This window comes from Artemia franciscana, chromosome 2 (genome assembly GCF_032884065.1).
Source record: "Artemia franciscana chromosome 2, ASM3288406v1, whole genome shotgun sequence".
NCBI classification, from domain to species: Eukaryota; Metazoa; Arthropoda; class Branchiopoda; order Anostraca; family Artemiidae; genus Artemia; species Artemia franciscana.
Genome location: NC_088864.1, coordinates 33,490,962 through 33,508,299, shown reverse-complemented (window position 1 = coordinate 33,508,299; position 17,338 = coordinate 33,490,962). Strand labels below are relative to the sequence as shown.

The 17,338-nt window shown below is 35.4% G+C and overlaps 1 protein-coding gene across 1 annotated transcript in view; it reads left to right on the top strand.

Moving 5' to 3' along the window:
• LOC136040352 (uncharacterized) overlaps positions 1-17,338 on the top strand; it is a 66,408-nt gene that overhangs the window by 44,369 nt on the left and 4,701 nt on the right. The window contains exons 7-8 of the mRNA XM_065724602.1: positions 4,747-4,933; positions 10,392-10,588. Coding sequence (XP_065580674.1) covers positions 4,747-4,933; positions 10,392-10,588 — 384 coding nt within the window. The remainder of the gene's footprint in view (positions 1-4,746; positions 4,934-10,391; positions 10,589-17,338) is intronic.

Sequence of the window (17,338 nt, the reverse complement as noted above, 5' to 3'; positions counted from 1 at the left end):
TCACACAAATATAAACTGAAACGCTAGAAAAATGAGTTCCGATAACAATAATTACCATAAAAGAATTAGGTTTTAATGGTGGTTCAAAATAAATGAAGTTAATAAATTTTACAATCTTCCAACAGAAGTTAAGAGCCTTGGGAAATTTGCCTATTTTCGAAAAGGTCAAAAAAGCCAAAAGGATAATTGATTTTGACGAAATTACATCATCAAGATAACTCTATTATGGGAGTTTCAAGCTCCTACCTAAAAAAAGTGAAATTTCAATGTTTTCCAAAAAAGATGATCACGGACCATTTTGTTTTTCAGGGGGTTATGCTATTGAACCAATTTTCTTTTTTATATCAAAGGAACCCCTTAGAAAGAAAATTGAAAGTTTTGCAAAACTTTTTTAGCATAGTGGCAGAGCATAGTGCCATCTACCATTTTGCAGCACAAACCGACAATTTCAGTCCAAAAGGTGTCGAAAGGCCCCCCCCCCCCCGCCCAAAAAAATGTTCTGATATTCAATCAACTTAATTTTCAATGCTCGTTGATTCTCGGGAATGTTTTTGGACTGCATTGGTAATATTTGATGCTGGGGGTGATGGCACCCCTCTAATTGCAGGCAACCCTTTTCTATGTAAAATAAAAGAACACATTCACAAGCCAATTGACACAAAGGTGGAGAGATGGGGTGGTGAGGATCATGGTTGCCGCAAAAAAAAACTCCCCATGGGGCAAGTGCTACCAAGAAGTTCGTTTCCACCGAAATTTAAATTGTAACGATTCGGTATGACTGAGCTGAGGTAAATGTTAAATTCTTAAAGTTTTTGTCGCCCAATTTACACACATCCAGGAAAACGTATTAAGGAAACCAATCAAGACTGCTGGCAGGCTGAATCATTATTAAAAATGTTCAGACAGAATTTTAAATGCAAGTAACGGACGCAAGAAGGATTAATTAAGGCAAAATTGAAGGGACTGGAATGAGGGTATTAAGTTCATTGGTGTGTTGGTAGTAGTGATTTGCAAAGTAACGAGTAAAGTTGAAACTCAAAGCGAACAAAAATAATTGTTTTACAATCTATCTAACATATATTGATAAGACTAGTGCAAAAGAACCAACTGATAATATTTCCCTATGTTTGTATGATTATAAAAAACTAACACTTTAATGAAAACACAAAACAACCTAGGAGTTTTGGTACAGTAAAATCAAACCGATTAATCCTAGAACACAGTCGTTTCCTTAAAGTTGCATTGATACTGTCCCTTTAAATTTTATCACTCTGACTTTGAAAGCCTGAAAAAAATTGAGGATCAGAGGTACCAGATATTTAATTTAACAGTGCGTCAACTACATATGAAAGAATACAAAAATTGGAGTACTTGTTAAAAGTGATAACTTTCTGCCACAACGAATGTACATCATCGTTCAATGCTCTGCACCCATGGCTCCACTACACTTGGTACAGAGTTGGTCATCATTTTACGGAGTTTTGAGGGACAGAGAAAGCAAATGTTTCATTTTTGGTCCTGAGATATTTGGCATCCAGAAAAACTAGTAATTCCTGCGATATCTTCGATATATTTTTGGAGTGAATGGCTCAAATGTTTGCCTCAGAGCCTTTACTGTACGTGAGGCTGCGATACCTATCACCAGAGTTCCTTAATGTAGCATTCATTTGTAGGAGGCTTCTTTTCAATTTTTCCATTGTTGAAGCTGTATACTACATAAAAATTAATAGAAGTGATGCTATGAGCCCATAAAATATATAGTTTTCCTCGAAGAGGACATGTCGCTACAAATTTTGTTGAAGGTAAAGACCCAACCTGTAGCCGACTTGTAGTGCTTGATGACTTCTGGTTTTCGACTTGGGTATGCCAAAGAAGGTATCTCGTGCATTGTAGGCAATGGAATGACTATTTTATCCTTTTTGGGACGCATAAAACCATGGCTCATGGCCAAAGCAAAACATTGAACTCTGTTCCGAACGTTCTATTACATAATCTTTATCGGAATCTGCTGTTTTCCAAATCTTCCAGATTTCTCCCGATTAGATCTTCTTCAGTTTAACTAAGCGTCATTTGGACTAGGCCTGAAATATGGGTTTTACGGGGTGATTGTTCCTCTCTTATTGCAGTAAATGATATCTTTGTGTCATAGAAAATTAAATTCAAATACTTACTGCCATAAAAAGGGGAGAGGTATCTTATGGGAAGGGGTATCATGAGCACCATAAAGAAATTTCACAGGAGTTAGAAGGCAAACGTTGCCAGGAAATTTGTTTTTCATCAATGTTTAAATGGAAATGATAGTTACTTTTTTGTATATCAAACTCCCCATGGTAATAGACAGTGAGTAAGGGGCTACTCACACAAATATAAACTGAAACGCTGGAAAAATGAGTTCTGATAACAATAAACTACCATAAAAGAATTAGCTTTTTATGGTGGTTCAAAATAAATGAAGCTAATAAATTTTACAAACTTCCAACAGAAGTTAAGAGCCTTGCCCGAGCCCCCCTCCCAAAAAAAGCATTTCAGGATCATTTTTCTAAACTTTCTATAGGAGAGACTTTCAGATGATTCGAATAAATGTTCAGATGATTAAGCAATAACCTCTGATCTTCCATAATTAGGAACTATATACATTTGTTTGGATAAACATTATAGGTTTTGAATCCATATGGAGCCATGGATGAGAACAGGGTTATGGTATGTGAGTATAAAGAATCGATTAAGCTGAAACAAGTAGTCTATGGAGAGTGTAGGTTAGATGACAGATTACTGGTGAGTATAGTGAGCGATAAGTTTTCGTAAGTGTTGAAAGGTTAAGTTGATTTCTCAGGCTAGCAATGGAGCACTGAAACATTTTTTTTTTTAATTTGTGTAGCATATTTGTTCGTGTATAGTTAATTAACTATAAATGAAGTTCCATTTATATTCCCATGACCCTAGGCCCTTTTGAACAATATAAATTATTATTATTAATAACTATTATTGTTATTATTATATAATAAAATGTTGCTATAAATAGTTTAGTGACTTATAGTTTGGCAAATAAAGGAGGAGTAAAATTTAAGAAGGAGAAAGACTTTTTTTGGCGATTATTATGAAGGAAAAAACAAAAACAAAATGGTGTAAGCACTAAAGAAGCTGAAAAAGAATAATAAGGAATATACAATTGTGGTATATCAACAAAAGAGGAGGGAATATAAACAGACACTTCGAAGTAAAAGAGGTTACAAGAAAAGACAGCACCTTCGAAATTGAGCAAAATCTTGTAACATAGGAATAGAAACAATTCTGGCAACTAGTACGAGGATCTCTCAAAACTTCTACAGCAGAACAGTTACTTAAAGCAGATACCTGGACCGAGTACCTCAGATCACTGGATAATACATAGGATGGTAAACTGGAAGGTTTATCAAAAAGTTTGAACCAACATGCGTGTTACCCACTCAGAGAGAAGGATTACAAACTTATCTTGTCAATTAAGCATGTGAAAATTGGTAAGGCCCTGAAATCTATGAAAAGGAGATCTGCACCGGGGACAGATGGAATCCTGAAGAAAACGTGGAAGTGGGGAAAACATATTTTACTGCAATTTAAGTAAGCTTATTTTCAGCTTTGATAAGTTCATGTAAGGGGCCTGAACAGTGGAATTTATCGGTTATGATACCAATTCTTAAGAAGGGGATAGATCTAGTCATAATACTTATCTATTAATTCGTTTAGGGAATAGTTACCAAAGCTATTTTGTAAGGTGTTTGACTTCAGATTAAGGAGGTGGATTGAAAGTAAGAACATTTTGGATAAGGTTTAGGTCGATTTTTGAAAAGATTATGGGACGACAGATTTTATATCTAGGTTGTAGGCCTTAGTTAATAAATGTACCATTGCTAGAAAATTAAAATTTTTCGAAAGAATAGGAGGGACCAAGTAAGTGGATTTGTTGAAAGGATTCTACAGGACCAGGAAATACAAGCATAGTTGGCCAAGCGTTTGCTTTCAACTTCTCTGGGTCCTTACTGCCGGTCGAAGGAGGTTTGGGTTGAAGTAACATTTTTCAAGGCGGGCTTAAATAAATACGAAATAAAGCTGTTAATTGAAATGAAGACTGATAGTTTACCGCTGGGCCAAAGAAGAAAGTTTATTGGGAAAGAATGGTCAAAGACTGGTCCATATTTTTGTCCTATGTATGGAGATTTGAATCAAAAGTGTCAGTTACTGATTGAAGAATTGAAGTGTTTAGTAGGGAGGAATTTGATTTTGAGTGGTACAAGTGTGTGTAGATGAATGTTTTATGGATGGAAGAAATTTTGCACAATGCCTCCGTTTCGTGATGGAGCATAGAGCTAGATTCTTGTAGGATTAGGATTTTTGTAATTTCTGTGTAATTGTTGTTTGTGTTATATATTTTGCCATTTCCTATGCGCTTTAAGCACAAGAAAATTCTATTCTATTCGAAACTATTATTAAGCGGGGCTTCAGTTAGTATTAAGGAAAGTGTTCAAGAGAGATTAGCAGAATATTTTCAGAATAGGTTATACAGTGATAAAGAAACAGGAAACGATAAAGATAAGAGTGAAAAAGTTTGTAAAAATTAGGAAGTGAATGGTGATTTATTTTACGAGGAAGAGTTAGGAACAGTGCTAAAAGCAAGAAAATAATAGTCCTCAGATATTGATAGTATGGTAAATGAGTTAAATTAAATATAGAGAGGAGCAATACGTTTTGAAATTATTTCAATATTTCCAGAAAATTCACGTTCAGCCACAAACAACCAAATACAACGGTAATGGTATGAAAATTCTTAGAAGTATTTTGACTAATAATAATTTCCGCCGTGGAGATGAAGGTCCGTATGTCTGTATGCCAACAATATCTAGCTCTAGGAAATCTACCTCTCTGACTAGAAGTGATGCTCAAGAAGAAAATCAGATTGGTGAGTGTGACGTTAATTTGTACATATGTACCCGACATGTTTTGTGAACACTTAATCAAACAGTTCGTGGTAACGAACTGTAGTAAGGAGCGACCCGGCTCAATAGTAAATGAAACTCTAAAATCGGAATTTTGATGCTAAAAGATACATCAAAAGAATTGGATTTTCATGCTAATTTTAAATATATAAGTTTCATCAAATTTAGTCTTTGTCATCAAAAGTTACGAGCCTGAGAAAATTTACCTTATTTTGGAAAATAGGGGAAAACACCCCCTAAAAGTCATAGAATCTTAACGAAAATCACACCATCGCATTCACAGTATCAGAGAACCCTATAGCAAAAAGTTCAAGCTCCTATCTACAAAAATGTGGAATTTCGTATTCTTTGCCAAAAGACAGATCACGGATGCGTGTTTATTTGTTTTTTTGTTTTTTTTCTTTTTCCCAGGGGTCATCGTATCGACCAAGTGGTCCCAGAATGTCGCAAGAGGGCTCATTCTGATGGAAGTGAAAAGTTCTAGTGGCCTTTTTAAGTGACCAAAAAATTGGAGGGCACCTAGGCCCCCTCCCACGCTCATTTTTTCCGAAAGTCAACAGATCAAAATTTTGAGATAGCCATTTTGTTCCGCATAGTCGAAAACCATAATAACTATGTCTTTGGGGATGACTTAATCCCCCACTGTCCCTGGGGGAGGTGCTGCAAGTTACAAACTTTGACCAGTGTTTACCTACAGTAATGGTTATTGGGAAGTGTATAGACGTTTTCTGGGGGATTCTTTTGGTTTGGGGGGTTGGGTTGAGAGGAGGGGCTATGTGGGAGGATCTTTCCTTGGAAGAATATGTCATGGGGGAAGAGAAACTCAATGAAAAGGGCGCAGGATTTTCTAGCATTACTATAAAAAAAAATGAAAAAAAAACATAAAAAAGTTTTTTCAATTGAAAGTAAGGAGTAGCATTAAAACTTAAAATGAACAGAGATTATTAAGCATATGAGGGGTTCTAAAATACTTTAGCATAAAGAGCGAGGTATTTAGGAGGAGATAAATACATCGCTCTTTATGCTAAAGTATTTTTTAGTAATTTCAACTTCTTATTCTACGGGCTTTCTGATTCAGGGGTCATTCTTAAAGAATTGGGATAAAACTTAAGATTTAGTATAAAGAGCGAGGTGTTAACGAGGGGACGAACCCCCTCATATACATAATAAAAATATAAGAATATAAAAGTTTGTTCCGTAAGTTAATTCTTAAGTTACGTATAGTTTTTACTAATAAAAACATTCGTTAAAAATTAAAAGTTCTAGTTGCCTTTTTAGGCAACCGAAAAATTGGAGGGCAACTAAGCCTCCTTCCCCACTCCTTATTTTTCAAAATCGTCTGATCAAAATTAAGAAAAAGCCATTTAGCCAAAAAAAGAATTAGTATGCAAATTTCATTTTAATAATTTACGCGCGGAGAGCCAAAATCAAACATGCATTAATTCAAAAACGTTCAGAAATTAAATAAAAAACTATTTTTTTTAACCGTAAGTAAGGAGCGAAACCAAAACTTAAAACGAACAGAAATTACTCCGTATATGAAATGGGTTTTCCCCTCCACAATCCCTCGCTCTTTACGCTAAAGTTTGACTCTTTGCCACAATTCTAATTTTCAAAACAATTAAAAACTTTAGCGTAAAGAGCGAGGGATTGCGGAGGGGAAAACCCATTTCATATACGGAGTACTTTCTGTTCGTCTTAAGTTTTAATGTCGCTCCTTACTTACAGTTAAAAAAACTAGTTTTTTTTATTTAATATATTACAACGATCGAAGGTTTGTCAAACAAACTTGTCGATGACCAGACGTAAAGTTAGTAAAATTAAAGTCTCTGCTTTGAAAATTTTTAAGCATATTTTACAAATCTATTTATTTCAGTGCTGTAACTTTTTGTTCGTTTTTTTAAGATTCCGATGAAATAATCTAACTTTTCCTTGAATCAAGCCAATTATGGTAATAAACTGTACACAACGAGCGAAGTTTACCGACATAAAGCAAGGGCCTATAATGAATTTAATTGCAGCGTATGCATAGAAGAAATCTTCTTTTGTTGATGGTTTTAAAATTGTAAAATACCTTTTCATTAATGTTTTCAATAAATTTGTTAGCCTAAAGAAATATATTCTGAGAAAAAGGGAAACACCCTCAAAAGGCGATCTTGGTGAGAACCACATCAGCAAATTCAAACTGGCTGACAGCTTTTAACGAAATGTTTCAACCCCCTTCGTACAAAATGAACAAAACTTGTATTTTTCAAACCGTTCATGTTAATGATTGGTAAATAAGGTGGGGTTGCTTTCATTAAAAACTAAAGTTCTACATGTTTCAAAACAATAAATGTGTTTAAAGAATTCAGTTTTCATGTTTTGTTTCTAAATACGTAACAGTCGTTAGGATTGTAGCTACCCATGCTAAATTATCAGTATAAATAAATTTTTTTAGGCAAGGGGAAAATTTTCTTTTCCAGAGAAGGTTAGTCAAGAATATGTTCATATTGATTTTTGTTTGTATTTCCAATTGATTTTTTTTCCAGCGGTGGCTGTATGGAATCGATAATCATATAATATTCATAGACAGATTATTTGAACGAAAATTTTAAAGTTCTAGTTCTCTTTTTAAGCGACAAAGGAGATTGTGGCACGCCAAAGGATGATTTCTTCTAGTTCATACAATAGAAAACAATGTAAGCCTAACATGCCATCGAGTGAAAATTTGTAGATTCGCACACCAAATAAGACTCAGGTTCACTTTCAGAGGCAAAACTGTCTGGTGGTAGTAAAATCGTTCATAATGAATGAATTCGAGGATTCTGATTGCTATTACGTAAAACGAACGGTAATCTGTAGAATGTTATAGTGACGATTATACAGCATTATAAATTTGCCCACCAGCTGGTTGGAGGGAGGTTTAGTACTTTTTTTGGGGGGGGGGATGTCCTCAAATTTAAATGAAAAGAATTTTTATGCCCAAATCGTTCACAGTCTCCCATTTTCAGGTGGACGAATGCTCAATTTTGGTGTGTGTTAGGGCTCCCTTGCCCCAAAGACTTGACAATGTAACTTTTAAGGAAATTGAAAAAATTCACTTCTTTTTTGTTGTTATTCTTTTCAGTTTACGCTTCAAATAAAAGCTATACCCTTGCAATAGGTAGGCCGATAGGCCAAGAGTTTTACGGATGTAAGGTTCATGTCCTTCAGAAAAAATATGTTTGTTCTATTCTGGGGTAAATATATGTCTTTCAAATTTGTTTATCACAATAGAGTCTCCTCAAATCAAAGAGTAGTGGATGCCATATTTAGGTTGCTCGGTAAAAAGAGTTATGATACTCGATTTTCGGCAAAATAGCTTATTTCTTTCCATTTTTGTGCTCCTTGGTGCTCCTTTCGCCAGGGGAATTTAAGGACTTAAGAATGAGCTTCAAGCTGATAAGAAATAAAGACCTTCCTAGCTTTTTATAAGGTCCCATTTCTGTAGGACCGATGCCCCGAGCTTAGAACTGTACAGTTTTAATTTTCAGTATACCCAAAATATTATTCTTTGACCATTTTTGCTCTAGTTTTGGACCACGTTTTTCAAGCTTCTTTTTTCAAATTGAGTTTACCTTGGCCTTAGGAATTCCAGGCATTAGTCTAAAATCAATAGAAAAAGAAAACAAATGTCCTTGTTCTTGGGGCCCGTGCCCTCAAGCTAAAACTCCTTAGCACTTTAGAGACATATTGCTCCAAGGAGCTACAAATGAAAATTTCAAGCTGTTGAAAAAAAAAAACTTCTATGCCCGTTTTACACTCAATTTTGGTGTGAACGAGTGTTTTTTGTTTTTTTTTTGTGCATGGACCTTTTAGCCAAAAGATATATGAGTATATCCTCCCACCTCATTGTTTGGGGACCGTGGCTTAGCGTCAGACTTTGCTCATTATTTAGGGTTCCCTTGAACGAGGGACTTAAGGGCACAACTTTAAAGATTTTAAAAGAAAAGTTTTAGACCCCTTTTAGTCTCCAATTTGTTCTGCTCACTTTTTCTCTCTTTACATTGTTTTTATAGTTCATTTTCAAGGGTCCCTGTTCCCAACGTAATTTTTTCATTCCATATTAGGTTCAAATTTGCCCTGGAGTTTGTTTCTCTAAGTTTCCACTCATTTGGGAAAGCAATAATTTGATTTTTGGTCCCGTTTTTTAGCAAGCCTGTATTTATTTCTGCGTTTGGGTCCCATTGGTTCAAAGTCTTGAGGATAATGTCTCAAAGCCAATTGGAGGATAAATGGCTCTTCATACCATTTTCGGGATTTCTTGGGGGATCTGTGCCCGCAAAGTAATTACATCCCATATAAATTCACTGCCGCTCGGAGCGAACGGTTTTTTAACCCTTTTTCGGATCTTCTTTTTAGGCAAACTAGTTTTGTTTGTGAATTGAGGGGTACACTGACCAAAGACTTCGAAATATAACTTTTAATGAGATTGGAAAACACTAGGAAACAAGAAAACCTAAGACCTGATTTTTGTTGGCCCTTGAAATGTGTTTAGTTTGCGTATCTTTCTGTGCCCTCACCCTCAGGGTTGCTAGAGGTATGGCCTCGTTGGAGAATGCATATTGGACAATTCTAATATTTTGAGTAAATTGGCTACCTGCAAATTTGTATTTCGATGTCAAGGTGGAACGAGGGTGCCTTGAAGCAAAACGGAGACAAGAGGGGAATTGATGGCATGTTACAACTCTAGGCGCTTAAAAAGGTATTAGAACTTTTGATATCATCAATCGGAACGTTTTCCTATGCAATTTAAAGAGCAAAAACTATGTTGGCATCAGTTCTGACATTTGTCCTTTAGTGCTGGGAAAAATAATAGGATTTACTATCTCAGGCTTTTACAAAATCCCATCGTAATTCAGGTCCAATTCACCATTTATAGAGAAAATATCACATAAAAAGTCCAAAATATTTACCGTCTGTCAAAAAGTACTCCAAATTGTAAATTTTATTAAATTTATACCTATTAAATTATATTTTTTTTTATTTTTTGTAAATTACAAATAAACTAAATTAGACTGATTGTTTGACGAAATTTGGACGGGGTCATTAGCTTTGTGTATTTGGATGAAAATATGGGCTCAAAAGACTACTTGCCCTCTTTCAGTTTAGCTTGTTACATATCACAGTAAGCCAAAGATTAATGGCGATGGATGTTGGAAAATTACTTTATTTTTGTACCAAATAGTAACTCCCAGCTTTTTACTCTTTGACATTATTGATTATACTTATTGGTACGTAGTTAAAATATAAACCTGGGTTTTCTTTACTTACTAAATTATCTGTTTAGGAAAGATATTCAGGGATAGAAAAGGCTTTCAACAATAGTCTGTAATCCATTTAAAACATTTTCTGTTAAATTAGGATTAGTGTCAACTAATTTGATAAATTTTTCTGCAGAAAAAGGACGAATGAAAACGAACGAGCACTTTTCTAATGGCTCCCAATTAAACAGAGGTCCCAGACTTGTGATTAAGGAAAAGACAAGAGGGAGACGGTTTGTTGGCCAAAACTTCATCTTGGAATGTTCTGCATCCCATACAAAACCAGAAACTATACTAGAATTAATTTGGAAGATACCGCATGCTGTCGAAACGGTGAATACTTATTGATACTTATTGAATATATCAACGGTACAACTCGAAAAGTCTTGCAGAACAAACATCCTAGAAACCATCATAGAAAAATAATGTCAGGTGTTTAGCAGAATCAGCACAAACAGAATGATTTTTCTTTCAAATAACTTTTTTGGAGACTGTAATATGTAAAAATTATAGCCAATGTTAGTCTCCCATTCCTCTTATAAAACTGAAGGTCTTGTTCCTGTAAAATTTCCTTAAACTTTTGAAATCTATGCCACTGTAGGATGCTTGTTTTGTTTCTGCCCTTCATTATATGAATTGTTATACAAAAATTACTGCTTTTTTTTATTACGTCTGCCACCTCTCCTGTCAATAGTTTCTATTTATCGATTGAAAACTTGTTCAGAATTTTCTTACCTAAGCTATACAATACCGTTAATTTTCAGTAAAATATATTATTTTTGAATTTCATCCACTAACACTGTCAATGCTTCACTGTGGGCTTCTGTCCAGGGAAACAAAACGTTTATAAGAATCTGAAGAGAATGATAACAATCAAAATTAAGAAAAAAAATATTACCCATGCTTAACAAACTTTTATAGCGAAAATAATTTCCAGGTTATAGTAGTTAATATAGGAAAAATTCAAACTAGATTTTTCTATCTGGAAGACATCATCTTGTTTCTTTCAGAGAAATTTAGATGAGGTGCAAGAACTAAGAACAGGTGCGACATTTATTTAGATTGACATCAGGGCATATTTGTCAATTGTTTCTTTAACAAGTGTGGAAATACGTTATTTTAATATAGGTATTTGTGATACTAGTGGATAATTAATTAATTTATTTATTTATTAATACCAAATATGGTAAGCTTTCAAGCTTGTCGCAATGATAGGAAATTTCCCCGTAAATCACATTAAAAAAAAAAAATAAAGGTGGGGTGTGAGACATTTTTTCAACGTCAGCTGTAAACTCCCCCCCCCCCCAAAAAAAAGCCTGGGCTCCTTGTGTAATATTTAGTATTTATACTCCAGCATGCGGAAGGGTACAAAAAAATTGGATGTAGTGGACATTTATTCATGCATTTAAAGGAACCATTAGCATTGAAGATTTGGATTTTGGACATGGATTCCCATTAACATGGGTGATGAAAGTTCACGATAGGACAGACCAAAACCCCAAAACCATACATCAGTTCTGTTTTGGTATTTGACTAGTTAGCGTTTAATTGAATTTCAGCCGGATTTACTCTGTACCTGTTCGGAATAAATAACATGTGAAATACTTTTGAACTTATAATTGAAACTTGTTATATGAATTAATAAACATGTAAGTGATCACAGCTTAAGGATTATTTATGGATTGTGGCTCTAAGTTAATATTCAGCACTAGTATCATCTGAGTCGTGCATTGAAATTCTTGGATTACTTTCAAAATTTTTTGCCAGTGACTTTGGTTTGTGGGAGTTTTTGACTCGTATTACATTATCCATTGCGTTGATTATTGAATATTGGATGGGGTTGAAATATAAAACATGAACTGAAATAGAAAATGGAGGTACTATTGGTTATCAGCACTATATGGAACTTTCTTTATATGGAGCTTCATTTCTGGGTGATATGTATGATTTACTCAGTTCTTGTTTTAGTGATGATCAGTCTATTTCATGTTTCGTAATAATGAAGCCCAATGAAGCTCCTGATTTATCTAATGACGTTAATTGTAATATTTCGTAAAGATTAAATGACTGCAAAAGTTCATAGGATTTTTTTGGTTGAAAAGAAAAATCCAGCACTGTCCAGCTTAATCCGCTGGTTTGGCCTTCAAAGGCAGTAAGAGAAGAAAACAATTCCCGTTATTACATCCAGCCTTATTATATCAGCTCTTCATCCTTGCCAATTAACCCCGTGCTCAAATGGTTCGATAAACTGATTTGGAGTAATACAAATCTACATTATTATCAGCTTACTTTAGATTCTCTACAATATAAAATTAAAGTTCCCTTCCATCTCCTAGCTACTTCTCTTTCATCTGATCTCCTAGACCTTGAGCTTTATCTTACCCAGGTAGCTCACGCTCTAATAATCGCAGCCACTGCTTTCGTTCCTCTTGAAAGAAGAAGGAGGGGTACCAGAAAAAAGGCTGGTTTACGTGTCCAGGCCTTAAAGAGGCAAAAGAACATCATTGGTTTTGCTGTAATGTGTGGATTGAGTCTGATAAGCCCCAGTCTGGGGTCCTTTTCTATCTTACAAAGCATAATAAGAATAAATTTCGTAACCTTGTCCACTTTTGGAAAAAGTATCAAATCACTGAGCTATCCTCTAATCTCAGTAATACCCCTTCCCATTTATGGGACTACGTGTCTAAATCGACATCCTTTCCAACCTCTTCTCAAGATGTTATTTCTGTGGACGATAGAATCAAAAATTTTCCCTCAGTTTTTACAACTGATCCTCCTCCTTAAGACACGATCTTTAAATCAAAACATTAGCGCATTTTCATGATTCAAATCCCCCTAGGAATTTCATTACAGTTTCACCTAATGACATTAAAAACTGGGTACGACTTCTGAAATCTGGTAAGACTTTGGGTCTTCATGGGATCATCTCCAAATATTTGAAACATAGCTTTCTCAAGCCCTTCTTACATCTTTCTTTATTATTTCAAGCTGCTTTGTCTCAGAATTATGTACCATTTTGTGTGGGAAAAACTTCTTGTATTCCAAAACAAGATAAGATCCTTCTGATTGCTCTTCTTACAGGCCTATTACAATTTGTTCAGTTCTCAGAAAGCTTTTAGAGAAAATTATTTTGGACCAGATTTATGATAGAGCAAATATGGGGGATAATCAGTTCGGTTTCCAAAGAGGTCTTGGTGCTCAGAATGCTCACAGAACACTTCTTTCAATTCTTCGTCAGAATGAGTACTCCAAGAAAGAATTATTTGCTTGAGCACTCGATATATTTGGAGCATTCAACTCCATATTGCACCCCCAATCCATTTTGTTTCTCATAAAATCTGAGCTGAATCCGTTCATTTTCAAGTCTCTTTGGCCATGGAACCAAAATTCTATCACTGGAATCGCAGTTGGCCGTTTAATTTCGAGTAAGATACCCAATAAAAAGGGGCTAAACAGGTGTTAGTGATTATTCATATAATTTTCAATGGAGGTCTTCACTCGCCTACAACGATTTTTCAACGTTTGGTTACTCTACATGGCCTTGATATCAGTCATGTTTCATATGCTGATCACCTTCTATCATAAGATGAGAATCTATCTGGGATGTAGGAAGTTGTGACGTCGATTTCTAGGAGTTTAAATTCCATAGGGTTATCCATTGCACCGCCCAAAAATAAATTTTTAATTTTTGGTATTAACCAACTGATTAGAGGTCCCCTCTCTATTAATATAGATGGAACTGTAGCTCCAGAAGAAAAGTCTTTGGTATATCTCGGGCTTTCTTTTGGGAAATCTATTCGAAATACAAAACACCTCAAAATCCACACTCTCAGAGAAAAAATTAAAAAGACATATGGAGCACTTGCCCGAGTCAGAGAACAGTGTGACCGACGTACACTAGGCCACCTGTCCATTCGAGGAAAAGGATCCATTAATTCAACGTATTTTAATTCGGTGCAATTTTGTTTTTTTTTGCGATTTCTTCCGTGGTGTAGGAACAGCATAATGTCATTAGTACTTAGTTTTTTGAATATGCTTTATAAAATGGAAAGTTTTCATAACCGTTTCCTTCTTAGGAATTGTAAAATTCCTGACTTTCCAGTGGTATTGTTAATTAGCTAGGTCCATCACTTCTCATGTCCTTCTAACAAAGATATTTTATAGTGTATTGAATTGTTTGTAGTTCTTTCTCTTCTTACGATTATGTTTGTTCTAATTTTTCTTGGACCATCATGTAGTTGGTTTTCAGAATGACCTGGACAACAATATTTTTCTGAAGCAGATTTAGATTGACTCTATCGAAGACGTTATCCTGGGCAAGCAGATAATTAAAACGGACCTACATTAGATGATAGCACTTCAAAGAATGAGAAAAACGAGCCGTTAACGCAGAAAAAAGACTTTGCGGCAGAATCTAATAGCGAAGATTTAAAGAAAGATGTTGGCGAAGGCAGCATATCTAAACTAGATAACAGTTTACCAAGGACTTAGGTATTTCACTGAAATTTTCAGTGGGAGATTGTATCAATTGTGAAAAAATACTTGATTAAGACCAGCGATTGCTGATTCAATCTTTGATCAAAATGGTGACACATCTGTGAGGACTATGGGTGGCCCTACAAATCATAGTGGAGGAGCAGCTTCACATATCAGGGAAAGTAGTAGCGAAACAGATCCTGTATCTGGCACTAGTGGACTTTTATATCAGGGTTAGATTCTTGCTAAAGAGGGGGGATTTTAATTAGAAAACCAACTCTTTAGTAAGATGTTTATAGTCCTATAACTTGAAGCTACTATCTACAGTATACAAAATGTAAAAGGCCAATTTATTGACGGCTCAAAGAAAATCCTTAGAAGACATGATGAAACGGAATAGGATAAGAAAAATCAAGTTTTTACGGCCAGTTTAGAGAAATTCCAGTTTTTAGTCGAGAAGAGGAGACACTTCAGAGGTGAATATGCTGAATCAATGACAGATATATAACAAAAATAAATAAAACTAGCAAAAAAAAATGTTCATAAATTATAAGTGGGCTTATAAATTATCCTCACAGACTAGCAATGCAGTAAAAAGTATTTGCGTATTTTGAGTCGATCATACAAAAGGCAAAAAAGTTCGATACCTCTTAATGAAGATTTGAAATGAACCTGCAGCCTTGGCTGGTACTGCATTTAATCAAAACAAAGTAGCCAGTCAAGCATACTGACCATCCAAGACCTTCTTGCCACGCTGAGGTTCTGAAGAAGCTGCTAGAAAATTTAGATGGGGTTTTGAACAAATCTACGAAAAAAATGTTTAATTTGTTAGAAGCCACTGAAAGAAGAAACCCTTCAAACTAAAGGGTAAAAGTCAGTTTTTTACAATGATTATTTAACAGAGTGTCTAATAGCTTTGGCAAATAGTGGTTGACAACTCAATTATAAGGAACAAATTCTATACCCGAGTTGGCTTTCACAATCCGTCACACACCTTAGACACCCAATTTAAGAGGTTTCCAAGCTAGAGGAATTCAAATTCATGCCAATAGCAAAATTTTTAATTCTTTCTAATTGCAAAGACTAGTAAAAATTTTATGTCACTGGCAGTATCATAGCATAGTGGAAGGAATAAGATTGGGCGGGAAATACACTGCTCAGCTCTTTGAAGCTTTTAATTTTCTTCCAAAGTCACTCAATTGCCCTGTTCGAACGCAAAAATGTGGGAATCTCAAGAGTTTTCCTATTTTTTAGCAAAACTTAAATTTGGCGAAGTATTTTTAATACTCACTCCCAAAGATGTGTTTCCAAATTCCCACATTGATTTGTTTTAATATTTCGAAGAAAAATATTCCTAGGCAAGGGAGATTTTTTAAATGATTTGGAACAATTGGAAATTTCAAACGAAGACTGTGAATTTGTTCATAGGGTTTGGAATAAGTTTGATTACAGCAATTTATGGGATTATAGTTCAAGTTACCTCCCTTCGCAGTTTTATCGCTTTTGGATGTTTTCATGGAATTTAATAATAGCGTATTAGTGCTACATCAACAGCAACCGAAGTGTCACTTGAGCTCACCTTCTCTAGCCTACGAAATCAATCCCAAAACGATAGAACACCACAAAATTTAGATAATTATATATCTGGAAAATTACCTGCTCATAGAAAGAGTCATAACAGCGGTTTGGTGTTTCATAGCGACTGGTATATAACATATGGTCTGGACAACCCTGAAAACGCTAACTCCAGCCTTTGCCTCGACGCAAATGCCCTCTATGATCAATGTATGTGTGCAAAATGTATGCCCAATGGAGTTTACCACGTACTTGAGTTCTTTGATCACCCGAACTTCAAAATAGTTGAAGAAAACAGAAATTATTGACACTTTATGATGGTAAAAGACATCCTAAAGAGTCCGTGCTACTTTCCAGAGTTTCAAAATCCATTTTCCTAGAAGAAAATCCGTTTCAAAGAATTGTCACCCTTGAATCAAAGAAGGGTTAAGCAGGCAAAGATGCCTTGGATTTCCAGTGAAAAGCTACTGGCATCACTACGCCTAAAGAAAGGTGTCCTCCTGAATTCGATAATGAATCATGAGGTCAGGTTGATACTATTCAAAAATTGCTCGCTTCAGATTGTAATTCAGATAAAGCTATTCAAATTTTCAATAATAAAATTTCTAGCAGGCGTGTTGAGCAGGAATGGAAACGTTAGGATTGCACTGTAGTAGCTAGCCTCGAAAAAACGGAGTGCATGACATAAGATTTAAATTTTTTCTTCATGCGCCAAAGTCTCATAGAATATGACTTACTTGACTTAATGCTCCTGCCGAAATGCTTCCGGCGTCGAAAGTGATGCTACATGGTGCCTCCATTTGGACCGGTCTCTTGCAAGGATGCGGACATCCTCCTGAATATTTGCCATGACTAAGAAGGCACCTGTCGTGTCCTTCCATCTGGTTGGGGGACGACCTCTTGGGCGTTTCCCGCTGTGCAGCACAGGATCTAAGTCAAAAATCGTTCGTGCGGGAGTATCGGGGGGGCATGCGAAGGAGATGTCCGTACCTTCGTAGTGTTCGTTGGGCGAGTTGGACTGAGAAGGGCGTT